Source organism: Glycine max, chromosome 11 (assembly GCF_000004515.6).
Source record: "Glycine max cultivar Williams 82 chromosome 11, Glycine_max_v4.0, whole genome shotgun sequence".
NCBI classification, from domain to species: domain Eukaryota; kingdom Viridiplantae; phylum Streptophyta; class Magnoliopsida; order Fabales; family Fabaceae; genus Glycine; species Glycine max.
In genome coordinates, this window is record NC_038247.2 from 6,099,440 (window position 1) to 6,113,559 (window position 14,120).

The 14,120-nt window shown below is 35.8% G+C and overlaps 2 protein-coding genes across 2 annotated transcripts; one reads left to right on the forward strand and one right to left on the reverse strand.

The window, feature by feature from the left end:
* Positions 1-1,060: 1,060 nt before the first annotated feature.
* Positions 1,061-3,954, reverse strand: LOC100814497 (pentatricopeptide repeat-containing protein At4g02750). Its single transcript, XM_003538846.5, has one exon. The coding sequence runs from the start codon at positions 3,495-3,497 to the stop codon at positions 1,251-1,253; it is 2,247 nt and encodes a 748-aa protein (XP_003538894.1). The 5' UTR covers positions 3,498-3,954; the 3' UTR covers positions 1,061-1,250.
* Positions 3,955-6,557: 2,603 nt separating this feature from the next.
* Positions 6,558-14,120, forward strand: LOC100814486 (phospholipase D delta). Its single transcript, XM_006590675.4, has 10 exons — positions 6,558-7,743; positions 7,845-7,961; positions 8,703-8,897; positions 10,058-10,372; positions 10,477-10,545; positions 10,731-10,878; positions 11,361-11,509; positions 12,348-12,500; positions 13,011-13,211; positions 13,633-14,120. Exons 1-10 carry the CDS (start codon positions 6,787-6,789, stop codon positions 13,927-13,929), a joined length of 2,601 nt encoding a protein of 866 aa, XP_006590738.1. The 5' UTR covers positions 6,558-6,786; the 3' UTR covers positions 13,930-14,120.

The following is a 14,120-nucleotide window of genomic DNA, read 5'->3' on the forward strand; positions in this document are numbered from 1 at the left end:
AGAGAGAGAGAGAGAGAGAGAGAGAGAGAGAGGAGGTTAAATGTAAGTAACTGGTATGAGATGTTCAAAGTTGAAAATGAAAAATGAAATAGTTTGTAGAATGAGTTGAGAGGCAAAAAAAAGTCTAAATGAATATGAAGACCAAGCTAAAGTGCCACCTTTGTTAATAGTTATATATTATGGATTATATTATTATTTTATCTCATATTTTTATTTCATAAATTCTTTAAACACATTTCTATTAATAATTAAATTTATTAAAAAACATAAAAAAATTCTAAATTTCATTTTCTATTTTGCATATTGTCACTTATGATTATGATTTTATAGTTTTTAATTTTTTTTTCAAAGGCAAAGAAATTTTATTGATAATCACAATTCCAAGCACAAGTTGTACCAGAATACAAAACTGAGACATGATATGTCAATAAGCCTAAAAAAACAGATACAAAACCAAACATGTAACAGCCTATAAATGCTTCCTGATATGCAGAAACCGTAGCAGCATATTCCTACTTGCCATCCTTCTGCATTTTATAGTTTTTAACTAATTCCAATAAATATTTTTTTTTATTAAAATACATATTACTGATACTCCTTAAATGTCATATGAAGAAGTTAAAGAAATATAATTTCAAAGAATAAACCATCAATTTAGTCCTTAAAATATCACCTTTTTTTCCCCTTCTAAATACTCCTTAAACCAATGAAATTAAATAATTAATCCCTAAAGTATTGAATATTCATCAATTTAGTCCTTAAAGTATCACCTTTTCTCCTAAATAATCCTTTAAACTAATGAAATAATTAGTCCCTAAAATATTGAATATTCATCAATTTAGTCCCCAGGTTGATATATTTTTACTAACATTAAGGGACTAATTTGAAGAGTTTTTCACTACTTGAGAGACAATATAGTATGATTTCAAATACATTAGAACTATTTATATAATTTCATTAGTTTAAAGACTTTAGGAGAGAGAGTAATACTTCATAGACTAAATTGATTGTTTATTCCGATTCAAATAAATATAGATGAGCTAAGTCAAGTTGAACTCGACTCAATTTAATAAGAATTTATTCAATTTATTTAAATCCTCACTTATGCATGTTGCTGATCCACCATTCCACCATAACTTTCATAATATTTAAAGAAGGAAAATTATCAAACAATACATTAGGAATTCAATTTACATTTTCAATGTAATTCTAAAGCTGTGAAGGTGTGAGTAGGTTGAGGGTAATTCCAATCATAATATGTCAAAAGCTGATTTCATGTCAGATGTGTTACACTTATCCCTCATATGTGCAGCTAAAGTATTCAATATAATCTGAATATTTTTAGGTCTGAGCTTTGCCGGATCATGCGACAGAAAATGTTGTATCTGATTTTGCACTTCAATCCAGCTGCAACCAGGTTGCTTTCCAGCTCTTTTGCCTCTCATTAGCATCCTTACTCTTTCAACCTCTTCCCATCTGCCAGCCTCAGCATGCATGTTTGACAAGGTAATGTAATTGGAGGCATTATGTGGTTCAAGTTCAAAAAGCCTCTCGGCAGCAAATCTTCCAAGTTCAAGGTTTTTGTGTACACGACAGGCCCCAAGCAGTGAACCCCATAATCCAGCATTTGCTTTCACCTTCATCCCCCTCACTGTATTGAAGGCTTCCTCTAGCCTACCGACGCGGCCAAGCAAATCAACAAGGCAGCTGTAGTGTTCTGCCAAGGGTTCAATAGCAAAATCTTCAATCATACATTTAAATATATCCAAACCCTGATTTGCTAAACCAGCATGACTGCATGCTGACAACATCCCAATGAAGGTAACCTCATCAGGAACCACTCTCTCTGATGACATCTGTTCAAAGGCCTTAAATGCCTTATTTGCATATCCATTCAAAGCATAACCCGAAATCAAGGAATTCCAGGAAATGAGATCAACGCATTCAATATCTCTGAACACTTGTTCAGCACTTTGTACCCTTCCACATTTTGCATACATGGCAATCAGGGCATTGCCAACAAATAAATCATTCATATAACCACTCTTCAGAATATATTCATGGAGTTGATTGCCTACTTGCAAAGCAGCAAGATTAGCACATGCACTTAAGGTACATGCAAAAGTTGATTGATCGGGTTTCTTTCCTTCCTTCCCCATCATAACCAAACTCTTAAGAGCATCCAAGTATAGATTATTTTGTAGGAAACCTGCAATAAGAGAATTCCAGGAAACTATATTCTTCTCCCTCATGGCCTGAAAGATCTCTGTTGCTCTATCCATTTGTCCAGCCTGAGCATATCCAGAAATCATAGTATTCCAAGAAACTGAGTTCTTAATGGGCATTTGTCTGAATAAATTGAGAGCTTCATCCATTCTTCCACTCCGTGAATAGCCTGCAATCATGCTGTTCCAACAAACAACATCGTGTGCACCAATTCGACTAAACATTTGATCAGCCTCATCTATCCTTCCATTCTGTATTAATCCAGACATCAATGCTGTTTGCGCTGTGATGTCTTTGCAAGGCATCTGATTGTAAACTTGCCGTGCTTCATCAAGCTTACCAACTCGAATGTACCCATTAATTATTGTAGTCCATGATACACTATCTTTATGTGGCATTTTCTTGAACAGCTTAACGGCTTCATCAACTTGTAAGTCTTGAACATAGGTTGCAATCATTGCATTCCAAGAAACCACATTCTTACTGGGCATCCTGTCAAAAAGTTCCCTGGCCTCTGCCATCTTTCCATATTTTGCCAACCCACACAACATTGTAACCCAAGAAACAGCATTAGGATTTGGAATCTTTTCAAACAATTGCCAAGCAGAACTCAGGTCACCACTCTTAACATATCCAGCCACCATCAAATTCCATGAAACCACATTCCTCTCAGTCATGCTCTCAAAAAACTGCAATGCTAAATGCATTTTCCCATTTTGTGTGTATCCAGCTAACATTGAGTTGTAAGAAACCAAATCCTTTGCCGGCATCTGCTCGAACACTTTCTTAGCATCATTGAACTGGCCCTTCTTTGCATAGCCGGCTATCATTGCATTCCAACATGCAGTGTCCAACTTATCAGGAACCAACTCAAGCAATTCTCTAGCCTTTTCAAGCTTCCCTTTACGCGTATAGCAAGTTATCATCAAAGCCCATGAAAAATTGTCTCTTTCTGGCATTACGTCGAACAGCTCACTGGCTTCTTCAACCATATTGTTGTGAAGATATCCGGCAATCATGGTGTTCCAAGAAACAAGGTTTCTAAGGGACATTTGATCAAACAGTTGTCGAGCATCTCTGATTCTAGCATTTTTGGCCAACACAGATATCATGGAATTGTATGTTACAAGGTTTTTGTGGGTCATGTTAAAGAAGATTCTGATGGCCTCTTCAACTTTTCCCAGTTTCCCAAGTTGAATAATCTGCCGATTATGGTTGAAGGCATGCTTTCCTGCTTCACCTATTGATCTAATCCCAAGCTTAAGTTTCATTGAAGCAGAGGTGCCTCACGACTCACGTGCGTATAAGAATATCAAAATAAACCATTTATTTTCATCAATGGTTACCAAACCCGCACTTCACGCTCCATGTCAGAGGATCTCTCTGAAGTTTAGTGTTTCAAAAGATCATAGAGGATTAGACGAAGCAGAAAAATATAAGCTTCCTTCATTTGTCAATTGCAATATACAACATTTTGGTATAAAGCCTTGACCATTTTTTTAGTGAGCTTAACACTATAATTTAATATTCTAGTTCACCCCTTCACTTGATCTTTGGGCTCTAAATGAAAATAGCAGGAGATGAGCATTTATGTGAATGTTCACCCAGCCTCCATCTGCAGTTCTGCCACTTAAATTACTTAAAAAGTCGTTAGCTTTTGCTTTCACTATGCTTATGATATGATAGCCTTGGCAATTGGCATATGAATTATTAATTAATACATATAATATGCCAATCTTTTAATGGGCTTGGCTGCTATACTTATATTCTGTGATCAAATAGTAAAAGAAAAATTGTTGCTGGAATCCCTCTTTTCCCAATTATACACTGTTCTAATTACAGTAAGGAAGAGACTTTTTATTAGATAATATCTTTTCATTCAATTTTGATAGTTGAGACTTTAGACTGAGGTCAGAGGATGGATTTTACCTAGTAGAATTTAGATTGTAGAAGATACTTTTCACATTTCATCGAATTGTAATTAACGGAATTATAACTATTATGATGTGAAGTGTGGACTTATTTCATATCTGCATTAATTATCTACACTCAGCTTCAAGATCTTTGTTCAAAAAAAAAAGTTCAAGATCTCATACTTCTTAATTCACCCAAAATAAAAATCTCATACCAGTTGCTTCCATTAAATTTCAAATTTCCTTCGTTACCAACTTAGCAAGATTGTCAAACTCCCTTGACTTTTCAAAATTGCCTTTAAATTAAGTAAAGAAATAAAAAAACGGTTTATATTTTTAGTTCTTAAACTTTTTAAACTTTTTTGTTTTTAGTACTTTAACTTTTTATAACTTTTTTGACTTTTTATATTATGTTGTATGTTATAGTTTAATGTTTTTGGGTCATGAAGAGTAATGAAATAATATAATGTTTATTTATACATGTAATTTTATTATTGTTATTAACACTATAATAACCAAACAAGAAAGGAAATTTTCCATTTTGCCGCTGAATCACGTGAAACATGATATAACGAACCCTTCCTAATATATATATATATATATATATATATATATATATATATATATATATATATATATTATTTAAGGAACTGTGATATTTATTTTCACAGGGTGATTCACTTTGACCTGGCAACTTTTTTTTTTAATTATTGTCTTATAAAAAAAAACAAAGGGAGGCTTATGGCCGTGGGGTAGGGATGCGGAATCTGGTTTTCGTATCTTTGCATCATCGCATGATGAAAGTTTCCTAGCTAGTTCCAACTCACCAAGATTCCATTGAATTATTTCCTAAGTTATTAAACATACTTTTCCCTTCCTTTATAATTACGTATAACCGCAATCTTAATTTACCAAATACTAAAACTTTGGTCATTACCAAATACTCTCTGTTTGGCTTCCTTTATTTCCATACACACCCAAAGAAAAAAAAAATGACAGTAGCGTATAAAAAATCAAAGGTTATAAATTGCAGAAACCAAACTAAGTCATAATTTATAGTTCATTGGTTGTATTTACCAGCGTAGATTTGTATTTAGTGAGTCCCACACTGAATGTTTCACAAATTCTATGAATTTAGTTGATGAATCAAATTTATGATTTTATCTGCATGGAGTAAGCCATGAAAAGGACCACCCATTTGCAACGGGTCACATCTTTTTATTGGCAAAATTATACAAATATTAAATTTATAATGCAACAAAATCATCTTAAAGGTCTCCTTAAAAACCGGTTTGTAAAGGGATGACCTACTAAATTATATAAGCACTCATTGTTAAACATCTAATGTAGGACTATTCTCAATAACAAAACAAAACGTGATCTTATTTGTTTATGTTTTTTTTTAGAATATGTGGTCTTGTTGCTAATTCTCTGTTTTTGACTCTATAAAAATTTAAGTAATATATATATATATATATATAATTTATCAGGATAATTTAAGTAGTAAACAATTTTAAGATCAAAATATTGAGAAAATTCTATTATATTAAAAAAATAAAGTTCATGAAAAAACACTAAAGAAAAGAACATATTTTTTTCTCTTTAATCCCATCTGAAAAATAAAGTTCATGAACAACTTTTTTACTCTTTAATCCCATCCAAAAAAAATACAAAAACTTTGTAAAAAGACAAACGGACGAAAGTAAGTATAGGTAAATGAATCATTACGATTTCCGCGAGGGACTTGATTAGCTCGAAATGGAATCCAAGCAATACCAAGCCCAAGATGGGGCCCACTTGGTAGTTGAATGTCGTCGATAAGGCCCACTGACACGCCACCACTACCTACACCCAAGCCCACAACACAACGAGGATGAGAACGATTTGATATACTTTCATGATCCCACGATCCATCAACAAAACATCGTGCAAAGATCTGATCAAGAATCAATAGTTGATTACATTAATTAATTACAATAATTACAATAACAACTGCGAGGAAAAAACATAGCAACAAACCAATAATTTAACAGCCATCACGTGGCGTTGGCGATTCCGTTCCGTGCAGGCCTGTACTCTCCAGTCCCAACGCCGTACTCCGTGCATTAATGTTATTGCATCAGTTCCTTTTTATATTAGTTTTGTAGAAATAAAAAAATATAATCCATTCTAATAAAATAATTGTATTATTTTTTATTTGATTCATTCCTTTTTTCACCTCACCGTAAATACATATTCTAAAAGAATAATTAATATGATCAAATTTTGCAAATATAAATAAATACGAACAAAGTTTCTAAAAAAAATATGTCAATTAAAAACAAACGGATGAAGTATTTTTTTTTTAGTAGAGTCCGTTACTGTTGTTGTTGCTACAGTACCAAATTGAAACCAATTTTTATTGACGTGAAAATGATATGGCATGTGGAATTCTTTGAAACCCGCCAGCACAGAAACACACTCTGTCCCCTCCGCGACACAACACAAATCCAAAACCAGAAGCTAACAAAAACCGCACTCTAATTCAAACCACCACATCCACGTGACTTCACTGCCTTCGTTTTACGCTATACCAAACCCTTCTACACTACAAAGCCCCCGTTTCGCTCCCGGGCGTAAATTCAAAACTATACACTCACTCCCTCCCATGGCGGATACTGGCGACGACAATGGCGTTACCTATCTTCACGGCGACCTCGATTTGAAAATCATCGAGGCGCGCCACTTGCCCAATATGGACATCTTCTCCGAGCGCCTCCGCCGCTGCGTCACCGCCTGCGACACTATCAAATTCCACTCCGACGCTCCCGCCGCCGCCGACGGCGACGGCGGCAGCCAGCGTACACGGACGCACCATCATCGGAGGATCATCACGAGCGACCCGTACGTCACCGTTTCGGTGCCGCAAGCCACGGTGGCGCGCACGCGCGTGCTGAAGAACGCGCAGAATCCTGTCTGGAAGGAACAGTTCCACATCCCGCTCGCGCATCCCGTGGTGGATTTGGAGTTTCGCGTCAAGGACGACGACGTTTTCGGCGCGCAGAGCATGGGAACGGTCAAAGTCCCGGCGCGGCGGATTGCCACCGGAGCGAAGATTTCCGAGTGGTTTCCGGTTCTGTTGCCGTCCGGGAAGCCGCCGAAGCCGGACACGGCGCTGCACGTGGAGATGCAATTCACTCCGGTGTCGGAAAATTTACTGTACCAGCGAGGCATTGCGGCGGATCCCGAGCACAACGGCGTGAGGCACACGTATTTTCCGGTGAGGAAGGGGAGTTCGGTGAGGCTGTACCAGGACGCACATTGTACGGAATCTGGTGAAGGGAAGATACCGGAGATTAAGCTTGAGAATGGAAATGTTTATAGGCACGGGAAGTGTTGGGAGGATATTTGTTATGCTATTTCTGAGGCTCATCACATGGTGTATTTGGTTGGTTGGTCTATTTATCACAAGGTGAGGCTCGTTAGAGAGCCTACTAGGCCGTTACCGCGAGGTGGCGATTTGACGCTTGGTGAGTTGCTTAAGTATAAGTCTGAAGAAGGGGTGAGAGTGTTGTTGCTGGTTTGGGATGATAAAACTTCGCACGATAAGGTTTTCCTCAAGACGGTGAGGGTTTTGCTCTAGTTGGCATTTTGCATTGTTTTGTTTTTGTTATCAATAGTTGGTTATCTTTTATTTGTTGCTGATTGATGATGTTTTAAGTGCAGGCTGGTGTGATGGGGACTCATGATGAGGAAACCAGGAAGTTTTTTAAGCATTCTTCTGTTATGTGTGTTCTGTCGCCTCGGTATGCCAGCAGCAAGATGAGCTTCTTGAAGCAACAGGCAAGTGTTGGGGTCATTCGGGGTTTGGTTCCCTTTTCACTTAAAAGCAATCCCACACTACTTGGTGATCAATTTCTCATCTAAAATCTATTAAGTTTTGAAAATTGTTTCCAAAATATGTTTTTTAAAAACTGAAAACAGAAACAGATGAGATATTTTTTTCATGCTCTTCTGTTTTCTTCAAGTGCTTAGGAGACGAACTTTTAGAAAATGGAATGTACTAGTAACAAACACGCCCGAATGTACTAAGGGACAAATGTTAGAAGCTGTTTTTGAAAACTGGAAATGAACTAGGCCTAAGTTTTGAGTTTGGCTACCCGTGGATGTTCACTTGATGGTGGCTGCGTGTTAGATTTAGATAATAATAACAACGTAGCCAATTCTTATTGCCTTGTGTTTTTTCTTTTACTCTCGTTATTTGTATTATGTTGTTCCATAGACTTGATATGTCCCTCCTGTATGTTGTCAGGAGATAGGATTCTTTGTGAGCTAGTTTTCAGTGGAGTCAAATGTGAAATGCCCTGTATTTTGTGGCCTAAGCTCTAAACAGTGGGTATGTATTTTGTAGAAGCAAAATTTAGTATGGGAATTATACCTTCTGTTAATTTATCTGTTTGAAGTTAACAAATACGTTTCTGTTTATTCATTTTTTCCTTTCCTTTATACTTGTAAAACTATTGATTGTTAAATTGTTTCCTGTCTTTTGAGACAAACAGTGTCATGGAGTTGTTTTTGGTACAGGTTGTTGGAACAGTCTTCACACACCACCAAAAATGTGTGATTGTGGACACACAGGCTGCCGGCAATAACCGGAAGATAACTGCTTTTATAGGAGGTCTTGATCTTTGTGATGGTCGCTATGACACACCCGAGCATCGTCTGTTTCGTAATCTTGACGATGTATTTGATGGCGATTTCCACAATCCTACATTTCCTGTAAGTTTCAGCCCAATTGGGAATAATTTGTTAAGCGTTTCACTTATTCTTTCATTTTGTTAGAAAACAGGAAAGTCTTATTTTAACTATTTTCAATAGAATCTTCGTTGGTTATATCCTTAATGCCATCATTGAACCCTTGGTCGGAATAAAAACTAAAGTGTACACCCTCTAATCTATTATCCATGATTTGTCTGCCAATTACATAGTAGCTTCTGAATGAAATTTATATTATGTAATATCATTGATAATGTCTTGGTGAAACCCCAAAGTGGTTTGGAGAGATACACCAGTAGATTGTATGAAAAGCTCCCTTGAGAGACACTGATGTTGTTTGTTAGGTCACCCAGTATATTTATGTTTCTCCATAGAATTTGTATTTTGTAATTTGCGCATAAGCACCAAGAGTGTGGGATTGGAAGAGCTACACCATTCCTATAGTTGGGGTTTGTTACCGCAATGGCGCAACTTAAGATCCCTTTCCAAATCCCCACCCGCCACAACCATTGATTGAAAATTTCCACTATCCAGGAATGGAAAAAATATTTTGGGACAAAGATAGTCTCTGTCATGTGGGATGTTGAGGGGTGCCTCATGTTAGTCCACCAGAGCTGAGTCTTGGTTCTTGAGTCAGCTTATAGGTTGTCTTTATGCCATTATTACAAGTATTTGCTCTCCTTTCTTAAGTGACCAATTCTCAGTTGGAACCTCGTTTAGACTTGAGAGTAACCCAATTGTGTTATTTGCTTCCAAATAACGTTCTAGAACTATCTTAGATATCAAATTTATTGGATTCAGTTTGATAAATGAATGCTAAGGAACTAATTGTAATTGTCAGCTCTAAACATCTTGTTATGTTGTCCCTTGTAACCTTGTTAGTATGACCTAGTTAAGGACCTAGTTAAAGATAGGTAATAAGTAATAACTATAAGATTTTTATTGTCTTGCATCATTATTGTAGGTTGCAGATCTAAGGATTATTTATTGTGAAAGCCAATTATGTTTTGCTATTTTTATGTTGTAGGAAGTATTGTTTTATTGCAATGTTGTAACACTTTTTCTTTTTCTCTCTTCTGTTTTTTCCAACAAAAAAATTGACACATCATCTGATTTATGTTACTTCTCAGTTCTCAACACTCTACATATTTTGTTTGTGGTAGGCTGGAACAAGAGTTCCCAGACAACCTTGGCATGATTTGCACTGTAGAATAGATGGACCTGCTGCATATGATGTTCTTATTAATTTTGAGCAGCGATGGAGAAAAGCAACTAAGTGGAAAGAGTTTGCAATCCTTTTCAAAAAAACCTCTCAATGGCATGATGATGCTTTAATAAGAATAGAACGCATCTCATGGATATTAAGTCCTTCTGGTGCTGCTACCTTAAAGGATAAATCGGATTATTATACTGTTCCAGAGGATGACCCTTTAGTGTGGGTTTCTAGTGAAGACGATCCTGAAAACTGGCATGTTCAGGTTGGACAATGCAAGCTTAGTTTTGAGTAAATGTTACTTGCCTGCTATTTTTTCTTGATTTTGGATATAATTCCTTTCATTACATTGTTTCCCTACTCTTACAGATCTTCCGATCCATTGACTCAGGATCCCTGAAAGGATTTCCCAAACGTGTTGATATTGCTCTGTCCCAGGTTCATTAACTAGCGTTTTACTTGTTTGTTCATCCTATTTCATCAGTACAGAAACTCAAAATATGTTGAGTGGACTCTGTACTAGTTTGCAAACCCAACCTATATATATTGAGTTTAGAATCTTATATATTGAATTGATTAGAATCTTATCCTGCACCCTCTAATTAACATAATTTTGGATGCAGAATCTTATCTGTGCTAAAAATTTGGTTATAGACAAAAGCATTCAAACAGCATACATTCAAGCGATCAGATCTGCTCAACATTTTATTTATATTGAAAACCAATACTTCATTGGATCATCGTATGCATGGCCAGCTTATAAAGATGCAGGTTAGGCTTAAATTCATGGTTTTGAAAACCAAGACAGTTGTCTATAATTTGGCGAGGTTTTTCTCTGTTCTGCAGAAAAAGGACATTCTATAAAAATTGATTACATTGATCTTACTGAAAAGAAAAAAAAGTTGAATGTGTATATTTTGGAAATATATATTCAGGTAGAGGAAACAATTGTTGATATGGTGTGAATTAGGTTCAAATCTGATTAAATGATGATAATTATGTTATTATATTTAGTTTAATTTAGTCCGGAAGAACTCGTATCCTCCCAACTCTTTCTAATCTTCTTCTCTTTGTCCTTAAAACTTCTTTTATGAAAAAATAAATAATTAATGGTATTATTTTATTTGCTTTTGTTGCTTCCTTTTTCATAAGATATACTTTCAAATTCCTTTGTTTGTACATCTTTTCTCTATAAAAGAAAAAGAAAAAGAAATAAAAGAGAATTAGATGTCTCATTTGTCTTCTGTGGTCAGGGGCTGATAATCTCATCCCAATGGAATTGGCACTGAAAATTGCTAGTAAAATCAGAGCTAAGGAGAGATTTGCTGTCTATATTATTTTACCAATGTGGCCAGAAGGTGATCCTAAAACTGGGGCCATGCAAGAAATCCTCTTTTGGCAGGTATCTGATTGTCTATTGTTTTGACTGTCCAATGATGGAAATTTACAATTATGAATGTGAAGTCTAAGGTTATGCCTCTAAAGTGCACTTTATTAGAGTACGGTGTAAGTAATTGTTGAAGAGCAAATCAAGGGTTTGAGTTCTCATAAATATGATAGAAACTTAGGAATATGATAAAACTAAAGTATATTAATATTGAATTAAAACTATATCAGGTATAAACCTCTGTTACAATGCTGCAATCCCAGAAAATATAAAAATAAAACTAGGATAATGGCTAGAGACTAGCTCCTTACAAGATGAACAATTGAAAACAAACTTTAACAGAAATTAGAGAACCCCTTTCCTGAGTAAGGACTAGCTTCTTCACTCAGCCTAGTCAATATTGATACCAATTTCCTCACCTCCTATTCGGTTATGACACCCCTATATAATCCTTCTCTCTCTCCCTCTTCACCATGTGTCAATTCTGTTATCTCTTTCTCTCCTCACTCCCACCAATTCCCCTTGTGGAATATGTTCCCTCCTCTCATACACTTGTGAGCCTACATCCTTTGTCTCATTTTCTATTCCCTGCACCTACTTTCTTTTCCTACTATAAACCTCATTAACGGGCCTATAGCCTATTGAATACCGGTCTGTTTGTCCATTGGCTGTATCTTATCAAAATCAACCATTTATTTTCATTTTCATCTATGGTTACCAAACTTGCACTTAATTATTCTCGAAAGTGCACCCTCCATGTTAGTGGATATTTGTAATGTTATGTGCTTCAAAAGATCATAAGTGTAACAGAAAAGATAATATTTGTTCTCAATTATATGTTTTCTGTATACAGGGCCAGACGATGCAAATGATGTATGATGTTGTTGCTAGAGAATTGAAATCAATGCAACTTACTGATGTGCACCCGCAAGAGTACCTCAATTTCTATTGCCTTGGTAATCGAGAACACTTTAATGAAGATAGTTCAAGCACAAATGGTGCACAGGTGATTTTCTAAACTAATATTATAGCCATCTTGTTTATACCTTAAGTATAATTCTTTTTTTTTAAGCTTCTTTAAAGTGAAGTTTATCAGTATATCAGACAATATGTGGTTGCTTTATATCATAGTTATCTTCTACTGTAGATGATGAAATTTTCTTCATATTGACAACAATAATAGTAATCTCTTGCCTGTAATATTACTCACTCACTCACAAACAAAATGATGTATTCTAAAATGTTTTTTTGTTTGCCCTAAGCTTTGTAATATATATACTGTCCAAAACATTGATTGCTTTATTTCATACATGAGGATTGAGGATAGATTTTACCTTGTTAGCATTCAAATTGTAGAAGATATTTTCACATTTCATTTTTTTTTTTGGGGGGGGGGGGGGGTACATCTCAGAAAAAGGTTTTATATATATCCAAATTTTATCCCAACTTTTGAGCTTTAAAATACTTCTGTAATCAAGAATGGGTTATGAATATATGAGTATATTTTCCTTGTCAGGTCTCAACGGCATATAAATATCGCCGTTTTATGATTTATGTGCATGCTAAAGGGATGATCGTTGATGATGAGTATGTTATAATTGGATCTGCTAATATAAACCAAAGATCTATGGCTGGTACTAAAGATACTGAGATAGCTATGGGTGCATATCAACCCCATTACACGTGGTCAGCAAAGAAAAGACATCCACATGGCCAGGTTTGCATTTCTACCTAAGATTCTGATTCTTATAGCGAATTTTCGAATGAGTTGCAAATGACATGTGACACCCTGAGAGCACTCTAATGAGTTGGAAATCACATGTCTTGTAATAGATTACATAGTGATTCTAGGCATAAGTAGACCTGGAAATCACCCTTATCGTCTACTGAATGTGAATGACTTCCTCCCAAATTATTGAATTACTTAATGGTCTCGTGGATAAGTAACGAAATAAAAATCATTGCTAGTTTAACTTTCCACCTATACGTATCACTTGTATGGTTGTACCTAAATGTACTATGTCTCGGGAGAAAATTGATTGATGCCTTAATGGTGTGATGAACCTCTTAGCTCTTGTGTGCCAATATACCATGTGATATTATATATTTATCACATTCGATGGTTTTTGTTCCTGCAGATTTATGGTTACAGAATGTCACTTTGGGGAGAGCATCTTGGCATGTTAGATGAAACTTTTGAAGAACCAGGGAGATTGGAGTGTGTGGAAAAAGTGAATGAGATTGCCGAAAACAATTGGAAATTATTCGCTTCTGAAGATTTTTCACTTTTGCAGGGACATCTTCTCAAGTATCCTGTACAGGTAGATTCCGATGGGAAGATTAGATCCCTACCAGACTGTGAAAATTTCCCGGATGCTGGGGGTAAGATATTGGGAGCTCACTCGACAACAATTCCCGATATCCTAACAACTTAAACTCCTGAATTCATGTTGTTGAAGATTTATAAAGATTGTGTGATGTGTTGCCTGCCCCTTCCTGAGAAAGAGGACAAAAAGAAGTTGGGGTGAAGTTATGTAGCTTTCTGTACTTAAAAATGATTGTTCGGATCACTTGTAAATCTTTCACACGGTATTGATTCATATTTTGAAAGGATCACCAGTTTATA